Source organism: Varanus komodoensis, unplaced genomic scaffold (genome assembly GCF_004798865.1).
Source record: "Varanus komodoensis strain SLA01 unplaced genomic scaffold, ASM479886v1 scaffold19, whole genome shotgun sequence".
Taxonomy (NCBI): domain Eukaryota; kingdom Metazoa; phylum Chordata; class Lepidosauria; order Squamata; family Varanidae; genus Varanus; species Varanus komodoensis.
In genome coordinates this window covers 8,804,831-8,820,971 of record NW_025335550.1, presented here as the reverse complement: position 1 = coordinate 8,820,971, position 16,141 = coordinate 8,804,831, and the positions used below count along the sequence as shown (strand labels likewise).

The 16,141-nt window shown below is 42.5% G+C and overlaps 1 protein-coding gene across 2 annotated transcripts in view; it reads right to left on the bottom strand.

Annotated features, from left to right (window-relative positions):
* The window catches only part of CDH13 (cadherin 13), a 502,431-nt gene that overhangs the window by 238,646 nt on the left and 247,644 nt on the right, over window positions 1-16,141 (bottom strand). For both annotated transcript variants that reach the window (XM_044427973.1, XM_044427974.1), the window contains one exon: window positions 728-880. In XM_044427973.1, coding sequence (XP_044283908.1) covers window positions 728-880 — 153 coding nt within the window. The remainder of the gene's footprint in view (window positions 1-727; window positions 881-16,141) is intronic.

The window sequence follows — 16,141 nt, the reverse complement described above, 5'->3', positions numbered from 1 at the left end:
AACTCTATTCATAAGAAAACACACCTGGAATGAGGCTCAGAAATTAACAGGAAGGCACTGCAGGTGAAACATGGTTAGTGCTGCATAATCTGATTCATGTCCTGCCAATACATCCTTCCAGTCATGGCCTTACGCTTCTACTTCCTTCTGTTTCTTCTCACATTCCCACCAGTTTTATTTGTCCGATCCCACAACTGCAGGAAGTGCAGTTGCGATAACATAGAAGGGATGGGCCACCTGCAAGTCCCATCAGCCTTAGACAACAAAGCTAATGGTGTGGGATCAGGGGAGATGCCATGCCAGGACATCTAGCGATCCATCCTTCTGCACTGGCTGCAACAGATGCTCATCTCAGACAACTGGCCCTCTCCGTGATAAGAGTGGCAATAATGCAAACCACCAAGAGAGCCCTAAAGGGCTATGGGAGGGATTTATCAGTACAAGCATGAATAGATGGATAGACAGACAGATAGATAGGAGCCTGGCTTGGAAAACAGCAAATAGAAGGTACAAACAATGAATTTTGACTTGGGTCAACTTCATATATTATATAACTCAATGCAAGATCTTAACACTGAAGCCAAGTTCTCTCTCTCTCTCTCTCTCTTTCACACACAAACTCACACACACAGTGCAACAGACATCAGTTGTCTTGTTCCTAAGTTCAGTAAAGACAAAGCTGAGGAAGGCAAGGTAAGGACAGATACTATGTTCTATGAAAACTCACGTGGTATGTGGCAATTGCTTCTCTGTCAAGAGGTCGCGTCACAAGAACTTCGCCAGTGCCCTCAACAATTTTAAAGACTCCCTTTGGCTCCTGTTCCACTCCTTTCCCAGAAATTCGGAATTTCGAGCCTTCTGGTCTGTCATTGTCTATAACCTGTGTGAAGCAAACACAAGTGTGAAGATCCAAGTCAACAGAGAAACAAAAACAGTAAGAAGAATATCTGTAAGGCATATCCATACTGTGGTTTAATCAGGTAAAGACCCATTTTTTGCTTTCCAGAGGAATTTGGGAATTGGGAGTTGAAGACTAGAGTTCACTGCCAGAGAGTTCTTAGCACCACACTAAACTAGCGTTCCCAGGATTCTTTGATGTATGTTTAAGTGATGCAGGCATTTTTCCCTCTACTAATAAATGGTAGAAATTTATTAGTTTTAATTCCTGCTGCAATGAAGCCACTCACAAGAATTTCAGACCACTCCATGAAACACCAGAACTTGCCCCATTCACAACCCCAAATGTGAACACGTTTTTTTTCAGGCTTACGAATTTCCTGAGCTTATGTTGTCTTTGATAAATGTGTTTGTGAGAGACAGGTAACTTTAAAAATGCACATTTTGGAAAGAAGAAAGAACAAATGAACGAATGAAAATGCAAGCTCATGCTTTAGTGAATAGAGGTAAATTATACATTTGTGACATGGTTTTGGAAAAAAAAAACACCTACATGTACACTTTTCCTATTCAGACAACAATGAAAAGGCTTGTATTTTGGAACAGAACTGAAGCAAGTTGAGCTTTGAGGTTGACATAAGAGAACCTAAATGAGTTCAAGGCTTGTTGATTCTCTTATCCTTATGTAAAGTTGCATGTGCTTATAAATTTAGTTATCCAGGCTTAGGTAAGGTCAGAGAATAAATAAGAATAAGGTCTAGGAGTTCAACCCCACATTCTACAAAGCCTTCCCCACACCCAAGACAGTTTAATTCTCAGACATTGACGAATCCCCAGTAACAGCCACCAGCTCCATCTCTCCATCCTTGCTCAGTCCCACAAACGTCCAGCAGGGAAGTGCAGTGAGGTCCTTACTGAAACATGATAACTATCCCTGCTTTGGCTCCATTTCTCTCTTTCCTGATAGTTCTCCAGATCTAGATATTCTGACTCCACATGGTGCCATAAGCACCAGCATTTCCCCACATTTGCTTTCCCAAGCTGTGCTTTGCCATGTCCCTAACGTAACAGCAGGGGGTCTGACGCAATGGCCTCCATGGCCCCTTCCAACACTGCTTTCCAGAGTCACCTGCCTCCTCTTTGACCCCATTAATCTCACATTCCCAATCTGAACTGGCTGCCTGGAAAATGGGGCCCTGCCTTGGGAGGCTGCTTGAGCTTTCTGTTTTCCCATTTGCAAAGAGAAAGCACTGATGGCAAATGGGAACGAGACCTGGACATGCGGCAAGTTTGGGAAATCCTATAGATTTCCAACGTCACTTGGACACACTTCCCTGTTCTCATTCCTCTTGCTGATAGCATAAGAAAACACTGCAGTTTGGAGAAGTTTAGCCTGCCCCCTGCCCCCCATGACTAAGGTGAAAAAATGCGTAGTGTGAGAAATGAGGATTATACTTGTAAAACCCACACTTATCTATTGATGCATTCTGCAAATGCAAGGCCAGGGTTACCTGAGCGAAGCCTGGGAGAAAAGTATTCAGTCTGGGAGTGAGAAAGGGAAAATTCTGATGCTTAATGAACTGGAACAAAATTCTCTTGCTTCCCTGCTCACATTCAGAGCGACAGGTGCACATGGAGGGATTCTCTACAGCAAATGGTGAGAGCTAGCAGCATATTATGTCTATCCAAGTTTGGATGCGAGCTTTCTACCTGCTTTTGAATGTCACGAATGAGGGTGCTGATAATTAGAGGCCTTAAAACTGATATTTCATTCACTGCTTAATTAGCCACAAGAGGGAGCTACTCGTTCCCAGAAATAAGCCAGAAATATGGATATCTTTCTAATTAAGATGCTTATGTAATGACTACACCGTTCAAAGAAAGTATTCTCCCTTGTTTGCACTAAACAATCTACAGTCGCATAGTAGGGAAGCCAGTTTTAATTGAAATCAGGCTCAGTAGTCAGGGATGTATAATAAATTTGTTTTCATTTAGTTTTGACCAGCCTTCACTCAGTTTGCACATGCTGGGCAGGACACAAGCTACAGTGAAAGTCAGTACATTGCTGAGCTTAAATGTGATATACAGATGACAAAAAAATTGAAATAAAAATAAAATAGGAAATGAGGGAAATGTTTAAGAAAATGTTGGAGTTTTCTTTAATGCACACAACATGTTTTAATCAATGGAAACTAATGACTACGTTGGAAACAGTTGTACAGTTGATTCATACTTTTGGGACAATACACAGAAACACACACATCAATGCTTATGGGGGGGTGGAGAAAAAGAAGCGGGGGAAGGTACAAGACATGAGAGAAATCCAGTATGGGACTGAGACCATGATGGATTCTCACAATTCCCTCCCTTCCCAATTCTGGGTCATTAGCCTGAAGTTGGCACTGAATCGCCAGTCAGGCCAATCTGTGGAATTGTTTGTCTAATGTGAACCACAATTTACACATAAAAAAGCTATTTTCTTAAATAAGACCCGTAAACCATCCAGTCTTGGCACGATTTGTGCGGAATCAGCTGATTTGCACCAATTACCAATTGGCTGATTTTTTGTTTCAAAATTGTACTGGACCCTCATAGTTTCTGAATGTTTATTTGTATGAATTTCACTGTTGTTTTTCAAATGCACAAGTCATGGTCCATCTCGCAGAGGTCTGTAAAGCTGCCACTTGGCTCACTTCGAATAACCAGATCAGAAGTGGGCAGGGAATCCAATGAATTCAAGTGAGCCTCAAGATGGAAAATGAACTTTGAGATCAAGTTCTCACAATTCACTTATCTCAGTAGATTCCCAAAGATATAGCAGCAAGGAAGGAAATAATGTGATGTGATATGGACAAATCTTCGTCGTTCAGCTTTTACTGCTACCCCCTGGATCCAGGAAACAGTTGCTAGGAAATAGAGAAAGCAACATGAAAAGTACTCTACTCTGGTGCTTCCTAGATTTCCGTTCCCATGATCCTTGATGACTGGCCATGCTCACTGGGCATATAGGTGCTGTAGTCCAAAATGTGTGGGAGACACTAGAATCCCCACTCCTGCTTGATCTGAAATCATAGCTACCCTAAATCTTCTCACAATGATTACTGTGTCAAACAAAGATCGGTTTGGAATTCCCATTGAAGCCATGAAGTGATAAATTGGTGAGATTATTCTTTCAACCCCTTTTCTACATGAATGGAAAGGTATTCTAAATAAAGTGGGAAAGGTATTCTAAATAAAGTGGGAACCCTGCTGAGTGGGTCTCTTGTTATCCTCCCTTTTAATACCAGTACTTCTAAAAGTGATGCAGATTTCAAGCAACAACCTAGGAAGCATAATTCCTTTTCACTTCTTTATAGAAGGGAATATTTATCCAAGAGAGCATCAACACAGACTTGTCCAACTCAGTGCCCTCCAGAGATACTGGACTAAATCTCCCATCATTCCCAGCCTGCATGGCTGAAGCACCCCATCTAAAAGACAAGACACCATTCCCTTTTCATTCGACAAGCTAACTGACAAACATTAGTTTAGTCCACACAAACAGCACTGATTCCATTAGCCAATTAAAGCTCATTTCATTAATCAACTTAGATTTCTTTAATAGGTTGCCACACTCCTTTATTCCCCCAGTACTAGCCTGCTGCTGTTTCTCTCCTTTTGCATTCCTGTATTTAAGATGCTTTGCAGTATACATATTATACAACTTTAATAGCCACAATTGCTAAATTTCTTCACACGAGTCTCTTTTTATGGAAATCACAATGGTTTGCAACAAATTCTGAACAAACACCTTGATCGACACCCTGAAGTTAGTATTCTAACAGACAACAAAAATCCACTGCCTCTATCTAACCTAGATTACGGGGTCATTCTATGGATAAAAGCATGTACTGTCCTGAATTCTTTTGGATTGTATACTTCTCTGAATTTTGTGATATCGTTTTCTTCTCAGAATAGCATACAAATATGTATATATTGAAGAAAATTACATAAAATTTGTTCATTTGGGGAAATTGCATATGAAACACACATGTGAACTTTTGTATAGCTTCCTCTAAAAAAAATAAAATGGACTGATGGGGAAATTGGATGGGACAGATTTATGAATACATGGTAAATTGACACAGACTGAAATGGGGGCTGCCAGTGGGGAGGTTGCTGGATCACAGCCAGCTGCCTGAAAGGTATTCTGTTTCTAAGCGGCATTTGTACGAACAGAAATTTGTGAACGCCGAGGAGCTGGTCCATTAACCCTCATTCACGTTCTCAAAGGGAAGAGGCACTATCCAGAATAATCTCTTTAAATGAAAGTAAAACAGACAGAAGAACACAGTCCAAGGAAACAGACACCTAATCACAAAACTCAAATGCACAATCCTGTTCGGGTTAAGGTTTTAGTTGGATGCACACACTGTCTGGTTACAGAAAGAGGTTTTTCACTCTACACATTGCTTTAACCCACATTGCAAACCAGCATATTTCCAGTTCCTTGTGTAATCCATGTGGGATAAAGATGTGTAATAAACAAGGACTGTTTTATATAGTGGAGAGTTTTGAACTTTGCCCTGGGTTCAAGTAGGTCGAAAATCAATCACTCACCCAACTTTGAAGTTGAAAGAGTTGTTCTGAACATGGGGGGGGGGGTGGATACAAATGGCTTAATCGACTGCTAGAATGAGAATGTGAAGGCACGGCATCTAAGCACCCCCTTCTTGGCCAGAAATGCCACCATCAAAACACCCTAAAACCCACCTAGACTGAGAAGAGCATGTAGGATTCTCTATTTCAGGTGCCAAAATAACTTGGCCTACCTTAAGTCTTATTTACCTGGTCTGTGGATGTGGGTGGGGACAAGCTGAACTGTTTCACGTCAGGCAAGCAAAACCAAACCTCTTGCGATTCAGAATCAGGCACAGATTGCATGCTGATTCCTAACCAAGGATACAGCATTGCTGCCACAACCCACTGCTGATGAACGTCAGTTTCTACAGTGACCACTCATGCATCCCCCTAAAAGAAGAAATGCATGACCTAAAGAGGACCTAGATTGACAACACATTTATAGCTTAATCCTGCCTCATCTCTGAAGCTAAGCAGGGTCGGGCCCGGTTGAAATCTGGATGGGTGACTTTAAATGTTGTGAACCACCCAGAGAGCTTTAGCTGTGGGTGGGATAGAAATGTAATATAATTATAATAAATACATAGACACGCACTTAGAACTAATTACTGTAATTTAAATAGTCACGTCCCTTGCCAGAACAAGATGACTGTGACCAAAAAGACCCTATTTTTAAGCTGTTTTCCTTGAACTGTCATTGGAAGGGAAGGCAAAGCAGAGGAAAACACCACCAGAGGACTGATAAAACTCCGACGTGTGGCAGAAAACTAATGGGCAACTTGACTTAGTGCACTCCCTTTTACTCGCTACTTTCCAGCTAGAGGAAATTTGCAGGTGCCCATTTTTCAACTGGTATTAGTACGTCTCTGGCAGCAAGCTCCTTTCAACAGAGCTTCCCCCCATGATGCTGACCTTATCACACAAGTAAATAAGAGTGTTTCCAAAGGAGCAAAAGAGAAATAGCTAAGTGGAAAAGGGTGACAGGAAGGGACACAGAACCTGCAATATCACCAGGAGATGATGGCTTTTGTCTGTGCGTGTCTCCAGTTTTGCAAACACCACAATTCTTCTTGCAACATCATTATTACAGCTTAGCGCACCTGTGGAAGAAGCACTGCTTAAATAACTATATTTCTCCTGCTCTAACTCCAAGCATGTGCATTATTCTTACAGCCTCAGAATCAAGTTGCAAATCGTGCTGGTCTTGATTTCTTACACTTTCTTTCCTTCCCAAGCAGACCAGTAGGTTGACCTGGACTCTCTTCCCCTCTTTGTTCCCAAATAGGAAGAGCAATAGGTTCAATGAAAAAAAAGCGTCCAAAGCTTAAGGGAGAAGCTAGCCATATAACTGCAGTGTATAGGATTGAACCTGGAAACTTTGGCGTGCATCTCACTCAGCGGAAGACTGAGTTGATCGTCCTGAGTCGAGCTTTCGAGAAAGGCTTAGTCTTCAATATGGGGATAATATACCTGCTTCTTTTAAGGGAAGGTATTATTTTTTCTAGGAAAATCCTGAATGCACTACATAAATACTTCACCACCAGCCCATCTTCCACTGCCATCATAGATTGGCTCTCTTTAATAGAAGGTTCTTAGGAACCCAAAGTCATCTATTATGAAGCTAGAGAGAAGGAAAATAGAAGACGGATATTGCTGACTTTTTCTTTCTGCTTTCTTTGAACAAACATTAAATAATTTATATTGTATGTGTGTGATTTCTTCTAAAGTAATAATTGTTTCTCTCCTTTTCTAACATGCAGAAAAGTTGCACAAATAGCAAATAAACAGGGACAATTTAACTCAGCAAAGAAATATGTAACTGCAGCTCTTAACTCTTCACTGCATTTCCTTTTGCAGGTTTAATTAGATTTTTCCCCCAGCCTTTGTTCAATGCCACATCCCCAAGGGTCAATTTTAATTGGGAGATGCATGTGACTGGAGAAGCTGTTCTAATTTTACTCTTTTAAGTGCGGAATAATGGGGGGAATGGAATATCTGCTCGGCAATGCAGCTCCTGAAAGATGTGCTGAGGCTTCCTGGAGGCTTGAGTTTTCTATCTGTCAGACAGCCTGAACCATACATGGGCGTCTGTCAAAATAATCTAAATGGGGTCTCACAGTGGAAATAAACAAAATAATCTGTTGGCCCATGCTCTCAATAATATGATAAATAATAAAGCTTCTCCAGGATGGTGTAGCAATTAGGGAGGGGCAGAGGGCTTGATGCCCAGGGATCCCACTGCCCAAATCCCAGAAGAATCCTGCTGGATCAGGCCAAGGGGGCATATAACCCAGCCTCCTCTTCCCCCAGTGGCCAACCAGCTGCCCCCAGGAAACCCAGCTAGGGCACTTGTGAAAGAGCAGGAACTCGGGACAAAGGTAGTCTGTACACCAGACTTGATGTTGCTACGACCAAGTTCCAGCAGCAAAATAGCACAGGTTCAGAACTTCATAAACTAGTGTCAGAGCCAGAATAGTGGTTGTTGTTGTTGCAATATATCGGGAATGTCGAATCAGTTATACAACATGGTCGGTGTGTGCGTGTGTGGTTCTTTTAAAAGAGAAACAAAGTTTGTCTGACCCAATGCACAGAAACCTCCTCAAAATCAGTAAATCCAATTCCTTAGTTGCCTTCGATTTTTAACTAAAATTATGACTTTGGTCTCCACTTGTTGAAGGGAAGGGGCCAACCTAGGTAAGACCATGCTAGATGGGGGCAAAACAGTTTGGAAACCTGGTCCATACTGAGAGTGCTCATGGGAACAGGCCATTGTGATTATATTAAAAGTATTTCACTATCTGAATGATGATGCATCTGTGAACATATAAATTTTGAAAAGTGTAGGCCTTGTAATACTGCTTCTGATGGCAAATCTCAGTTTCATTGGGAAAATGGTTACGATTATCATTCATTCTAAGGAATTATCATGGAATTTTAAAAAATGGCATAAAATATAGGACGTCCAAGCTAAAATAGAAACTAATGTCATCCCATGCTGATGTCCACACTGGCAAAGACCCGAGTTCGGAAGCTCTTTAGAACAAGGACCATGCAGTAAGATGAAAATCAAAGAACAGCAAGAATACTAAGCAGGAATCATAATCTCTTCTCTTGATTTTGCAATGTGGTTATGGGATTTTTTTTCAGTGTGCTAAGTACTATAACACTCAAACCACCTTATAGAAAACTTCCAGCAGATAGAAGTGCTGGTTTGCAACAGAGACAAGAAAATCCAGAATGTTTTCTGTCATTTCCCTAATGAAACTCTCAAGTGTGAAGTTATCTTCCATCTAGCTGACTACTTCCAGATCCTCTCCTTGTTACAAAGAAATGCTTAGCACCTCATTCCTATATGTAGCATATAACCCACTGATCTAATTATAGATTTTTTTTCCTTCAGTCACCAGTTCCCTAGGAAACAAAACCACATCTCACATATAAAAGGTCACAGGAGGAAGAATTATATTTATTTATTTCAATGCACCTAAGTAACTTATCTGGAGGTCACAGGACTAGGATCTTGGCATGAGGTTGGCACGTTGATCAAGACCTGTGAGCTCAGCCACTGGAGCCATCGGCAAGCCCTTAACACTTCAATCACTAACTATACGTCTCCCTTTGCCCATGGTGCAGGGGGAAGACTCAGAGTTTGTAAATGCATGTTATCAGGCGACAAAATTCAGTGATCTGAAACCGATTTTTAGAGATGAAATGAACTGGGCACCATACACAATAGGGTACCATGCAAAAACTGTTCAAAAATTATTTCTTAATTGACATGAAGCAACAGCACACAGACCAATCCAAAAACAAGGGCATCAATAGGTTTTGTAGGGCTACTTATCCAAGCAGGCCTGATGCAAGACATTTATTCAGCAATGCATGGAAATAACCAAAGCGACATGGAAATTAGCAGCCAGCTAACCACCTTTTAACCACCAATATGGAAGAAGCAATTGGAAATCAGCCCTGACTGCTCTTTCAAAGGCAAGATGAAACTCAAATACTTTGGCCACCTAATGAGAAGGAAGGACTCCATGGAGAAGAGCTTAATGCTGGGAACGATTGACAGCAAAAGAAGAAGGGGACAGCAGAGGATGAGGTGGCTAGATGACTAGATGGAGTCACTGAAGCAGTCAGTGAGAGTTTAAGTGGACTCTGGGGGATGGTGGAAGACAGGAAGGCCAGGAGGAGTGTTGTCCTTGGGGTCGCGATGGGTTGGACATGACTTCACAACTAGCAACAACAAATGGAAGAAGCAAACATCGCAAGTGTCCTAGACAGACCCATGGAAGCTGGAGCCATTGGTTTGTAGAAGTGGAGAGGATAGGTCTGCCCTTTCTAGTTCTGAGTGGCACACCATGATCAAGAATTCATATGATGAGCATGATAAACATGCATGACCCTTTTTGTACCAACTGTACTTTGCATTATTTAGGTGCCAGGTTCATTGGCCTCATAAATGTAGGATCATAGTGGAAAAATCAGTTTGTGGAGATGAAAAGCAGAGTTAGTGTGAAAGAATCCACTGCCTCCCACTAGGAGCAGAAATTCGCCCTGAACTTTACCTTGCCCACACAAGACTAATATGGAAACATTCTATTATGAAACCACAAAGAAAAATAAGACCGATGATTAGGGGTTTTTTCCCCTGCATCTTACTCTTTTTCCTTCTATGCTCCTTAGATTGCAATGAGAGGCAGGTCATCCAGATGGCATGGAGACTAGAGGATGCAATGAAGTTATGCAAACATGCCACACCTGGCTAAAAGTTGAGTGTTTGGGTAAATTCTAGTTGAAAAAGCCCTTGAAATTCTTAACCACACCATCTACTTCCAATCAGTATTTCTGTTCGCAGCAGGGAGAGGAGAACGTTCTGCTTATGTGAGATAAGTTGGTAAGGATGACAAGCCTGCTAGAAAAGCAGTGATAAGCCCAGCTCAACTGTGCACGGGGATTTCAATTCAGAGCTAAGTCCTCCTAAGGGAGCTTGACCCAGGAACTGCAAAATGGAAGGAAGTTAGGAGGAGCCTACAAGTGCTAAGACTGCTTTAAGAAGCCCTTCCACACCAGCTAAATGCACGGCCCATGGAGACATGCTCCATGGGCTGCTTGTCACTGTGACCACCCCTCCATGTTATGGGAGCCGGGCAAAATGGGGACTGAGACAGCTCTCTTGCTGAACCGAGGTGTGTCTGGTATCTATACCAGACAGTTCATCACTTATGATAAGGATATAACAAGAGCCCAGCTCTTCATCTTGCCCAGCATTTTGTTCTCACTGCAATCCACCAGATAGACCAAACTCCTCCCTCCTTCATCCACAGGGTAGATCCCTGGCAGAATTTTTAACCACTCACACCAGTGGGTGTTGGGAATGGGACAAAACCTACCACAGAGATCTACAATTTGAATCGCAGTGCACTTCTGCATCCCATAACATCAATGTTCTGTTCTCGTTTCTGCTCCTAGAGATATCCACCTTCATCCAAGTGCCCTGGGAAGTCATATCCCAACAGGAAGGATGCTGGCTTTCTGCTTGCCAAACAGTGCACATTGGGTCTACTCAACATTCTATCAACTGTTCACCTCTCATGCATCATATTCCTTCCCATTTCCAATCCTTTGCAATATAAATAAGTGCTCACTTTTTGCTGCTCTAAAGCACTATTTAATTCACATCAGAGAAGCACACTAAATAAACATTTGCTAGCTAAAAAAGGGACAAAAAGAAAAACAACACCCCCAAACATTAAATCTGTAAATGCATTCTCATTAAAGTGGTCTCAGTGAATATTAAAAGGCACTTTCTATTGATACTGTGTGAGAAATACGCACCCTGATTTTTAATGTCATTATTTACAATCAGTAATAGAAATCGTTCTAATGCTGAATACTGAGTTGGCGAAAAAGCATACAACTTCATATCAGGCAAAGATGCAGCTTTCTAGGATATCTGCAAGAACTGCTCAGCTTTTGAATTTCAGCAAGATCCTGTGATAATGGGAAAGTGCCAACTACACAACTGTGTCAAGTATTTCAGCACAATGAACTATTTCCTAAAGTTAGAGAAATAAGTTCATTACTACTGATAAGTTCTAATAAGGGATTACAATAAACCTTTATTCACCTTCCTGCTAATACCACATTGTACACTGTATTTATAGTCCTTTTTCCCCAAGTTCTCCTTCATTCACTTCTGCCATTACTTACGAATTGGATCCCATTCCCCCTGACCCTACTTGGGCAATGTATTTGTAGGGGAATTGGGCAAGGACTTCAGGCAGGGGTTTTGGTTCTACAGGCCATCTAGCATGGGTATAAATGATCTAGGACCAGCTTTCTTAAGGCAGCCTCCCATCTTGGTCCACATCTCACTGCTCCAAATATGAAAGGGCTGGGACATGGAGAAGCCTGGGAGCAGATAGGGCTCTATAGGTCCACAGAGCCAAAGACTGGCCGTTCAAGAGGAGAAACAAGGCAGGTGGCAGACAGGTATAGCCCAAGAGAGAGAGAGGGAGAGAGAGAACACAGTCCAGAAACAGTCCAGGGGTTGTACTCCGGGGAGGAGCCACATAAGGTGGCCAAGGTGGAGGAGGGAGGCCGCAGGGACAGACAAGAGAGGGCTGGTGCACGGCAGAGACAAAGTAGAACAAGGTAGGGACTAACCAGAGCAAGGAGTGCCAACTGGAGCAGGCAGGATCACGCTGGCCCAAGCCACGACAAACAGGAGCACGGTGCAAGACTCCAGCTGGGACACAGAGGCACAAAGACAACTCACTCTCGGGCAGCAAGAAGCAGCTCTGCAGGGAGGCCCTTTAGCTTGTTCCAGGGCCCCAGCTGCACAGCATAATTGCCTCAGGTGCTTCCTGCAAGCACCTGCGAGTTCCTGGTTCTGCAGCTACTTACAAGATTATGCAGGCCTTGATCCTTAAAAAAATCTCCTAGTTCAAAACTCTGCTGAACTCCCCATTAGCATTTGCATGTAAGGTGCACATGCAAGTGAACCTGCTTCACTTTCCCCCTCTTTTGCAATTTTAAAGTCTCAGAGTCTGCTTTTACCAAAATTTGAATTTTCCCATGAAAAAGCTGAAACAGAATTTTCACCTGTCTGTGCTAACCAAATTCAGGGATTTTCTTCAAGGGGGGAACTATGAGAAAGTTGCCCACCATGCAAGTTGAGGAGCCTTATGGATGGAGGGGCAGCTGGCAACCCCAGTGAATATGCAGGATTCAAACCCAGACTTTTAAGGACTACGTACAAAAACTCCTGGCTCTGGTTGAACAGTTCTGTCACTTTTTGTTTCTCCCATCTGACATCCTGTCCTGTCCTTTCCTACATGAAGGACATTTGGCAATTTGGTAAATTCTGAGCAAACTCAAGATGAAAAGAATCTCTTCACCTATTGCCTTTTCTAGCTCTTTCCAAATTCATCCATGGAATTATTAGTAGTATTGGAGCACTCAGGGCCCATGCCCTGAGCAGAAATCTCTTTTGCCATGGCTGACACAAGCTTCAGCAAAATATCCTCCATTTGGGCCACTGTCACTTTATCAGGTGGTAAAATGAAACATAAAACATTTCAGCAAACTCTTCTGAAATACCGGAATTGTCGAGGCTTCACTATTTATAGGCAGATGTGATAACAATAAATATGCAGTTTAAGGGGCTGTAAAAAGCTATACAGAAAAGACGTCATAATTCTGCAAAGAAGAGAAGTCAAATGCTGGAACAATGGGCTTTGAATAATCTCCTCCTCCTCCCATATCTGAAGGCTTGATTTGAGGTTTAGGGTGCATGACCACTCTGCTATAGGTGATAGAATCCATATGTTCTATTTTAGCACTTCTTTGCATCCATCAACCTGAGGAATATGGCATCTTCTTTCCTCTTCTGAAAACCAGCATATCCTATGACCACTGCATAACCAAAGCTCTCATTTTCCAGGCCTGATTCCAGAGTGTAGGACATGGAATAATCCATTCAAGTTGTGACAACACAGATTGTCACAGGAAAAACAATCAGGAAAAGCTTCCTTACTGTCAGAGCAATACAACAGTGGAACCACCCACCCAGAGAGGTGGTGGGCTCTCCCACACTGGAGACATTCAAGAAGGAACTGGACAGCCATCTGAGTGGGATGGTGTGACTTGGTGTCCCACAACAGCAGGGGGTTGGACTTGATGGCCTTCATGGCCCCTTCCAACTCTACTGTTCTATGATTCTATGTTGTTCTATGCAGAGATCCCCCTTCATGGATCACTGCCTTGTTGTGGCAAAGCGGGCTTGTGTAGCTCAATGAAGCTATGAGCCATGCCATGCAGGGGCATCCAAGATAGCAGAAAGCTCTGACAAAAGGTGGTCCACTGGAGAAGGAAATGGCAATCCACTCCAGTACCCTTGCCATGAAAACCCCATGGACTGTACCAAAAGACAAAAAGATATTTGGCCACCTGATGAGAGGGAAGGACTCCCTGGAGAAGAGCCTGATGCTGGGAACAATAGATGGCAAAAGGAGAAGGGGATGACAGAGGATGAGGTGGCTGGATGGAGTCACTGAAGCACTTGGTGTGAGCTTAGGTGGACTCCGGGGGATGGTGGAGGACAGGAAGTCCTGGAGGAGTGTTGTCCATGGGGTTGCGATGGGTCAGACACAACTTTGCGACTAACAACACTACCACCACAACCAACAACAACAACAATGCAAAGATCAGGTAAATTGCAAGAAGGAACTGAATGTGTCCGCTGCCTCTGTTGTTAGACATGGACAATGCAGAGATTGCCTCTCAATCTGCCTTTTCCAAAAGTGGCAGCATCCATTCAGGTGTAACTGTTGCTAAAAGCAGAGTGACATTTTCACCAGCTTTTCTTGGGTTAAACAAGATTCTAGTGCAAGCTTAGTGGGAGGCTACAGCCACGTGGGCTAAAGCATCTAAATATGCTGTGTCATGATGACATTATTCCCATAAAAGGTGTCCCAGTCTACTTCTTAGACATCTCCAGAGCAAACAATACCGTCTTGGGGGGCCTGGTTGGTCCAAGATTGATCAGATCAGCCAATTTTCCCACCAGCCAAGCACGGTGGAGTGATCCTGTTTTTGCGAGTTCAGACTCACACTGAACTAGAAGCCTTTTCCAGGCTTTGCTGGGATGCCATAGATACCTGGTGGCCCTCATTTGGGGTTGGGAGCAGGCCACAGACTTTGCAGTCCTCCTCCAATAAGCAACAAAAACCAAAAGCAGTGTCCTCTTTCCATATATTATCCCTTTTTCCTTGATGGATAACTTGGCTCTACTAACTGATGCAAGAGTTAATTAAAAGCCAATCAACTTCATTTTGCAACTGCCATGAGACTGAGAATTTTCCTTAAATAATCTTTATGGCCGTCTCTCTCTTCCTCTCTCATGCAAAAACTGCCTCATTAAAAATTAAATGCAAAAATAGGATTCAGAAATAGGGATCTGTTTATTTGCAAGTCTTTCAGCAATGGCAACTGATGAGCCATTAATGAGTTCCCTAAATGAGCATCACTGAGGAATGATAGACTATTTGACTCTGGAAGTCAAGATGTACTTCAGTGATTTTGACAAGACTTCTTGCTATAAACTGAAAACCATGGAGAGCCGTTGTTCCGAGGGGGCCAGTACAACCTTTCCCATAGTGTAAGAGATGTACAACTGCTTGAGTTAATTTATGGTCAGGACTTATCCAGCCTGCAACTCCCAGAACTAAGTGTAGGCCTGACTCATTATATGGTTTTGGAACTTGCAATGTGATTCCCTGAGACCAATTTGTGAATGCATACGCATTCAAAAATGTGCACATGTTGATTAAAAATGCAGATGGAGAAACATGTACTTCTGAACAGGCACATGGACATCTTCATATTAATGAGAATCCAGGAAATAAACTCATTTCTTTTTGTAAAAAGACCAAGCAAGCAAGCAAAAAGCTTGCAATATGATATGCCTTTGAATCAGAAGAGTCTTCTATGTGAAGTTTAGGGGACATTTACAAACTGGAGTTTTGATCCATATGACATGCAACATAATACAATAGTTCTACTGTATTATTTCAAGCTTCACTCCCTGTTCCTGCCCTTCTATTGCAATTAATTTGGCAGGACAAAAAAGGATGTAATTCTACACTGAGTGAAGAAGCCACTCTCAAAAACGGTATTGATGGCCACTTGTTTTAGAGGACTTTCAGTATGGATTCAAGCAAAGGCATGGAGATTTGATCTGTCAGAGTTTTATTACTTGTTATGGTATTACTGAACCCCATCTTTAGAAGTAGCTTATCACGGACTACTTCTGACAAGGAGCCAAAACAGATGAGAAGTTACTGCCTTCAAGGTCCTCCATGGTCCATCTGAGAGCCCTTTGTTTGATTGTTGTGGAAGCAGGATTGGATGGACCTATGGTTTGATACAACCAGACTCTTCTTATGTCTTTAATATATCAAACAGTCCTCTGTTGTAGATAGCTCAAATACCAATGGGCTACGTAGACTAGATATTACAGTCTTCTGATTCTTCTTATCTTTAGGGTTCCCTGTATGTTAGGATGGAAGGAGAACATAGCACTTACACCTTCTTCATGCTGAATGGTTCCGTGGGGAAT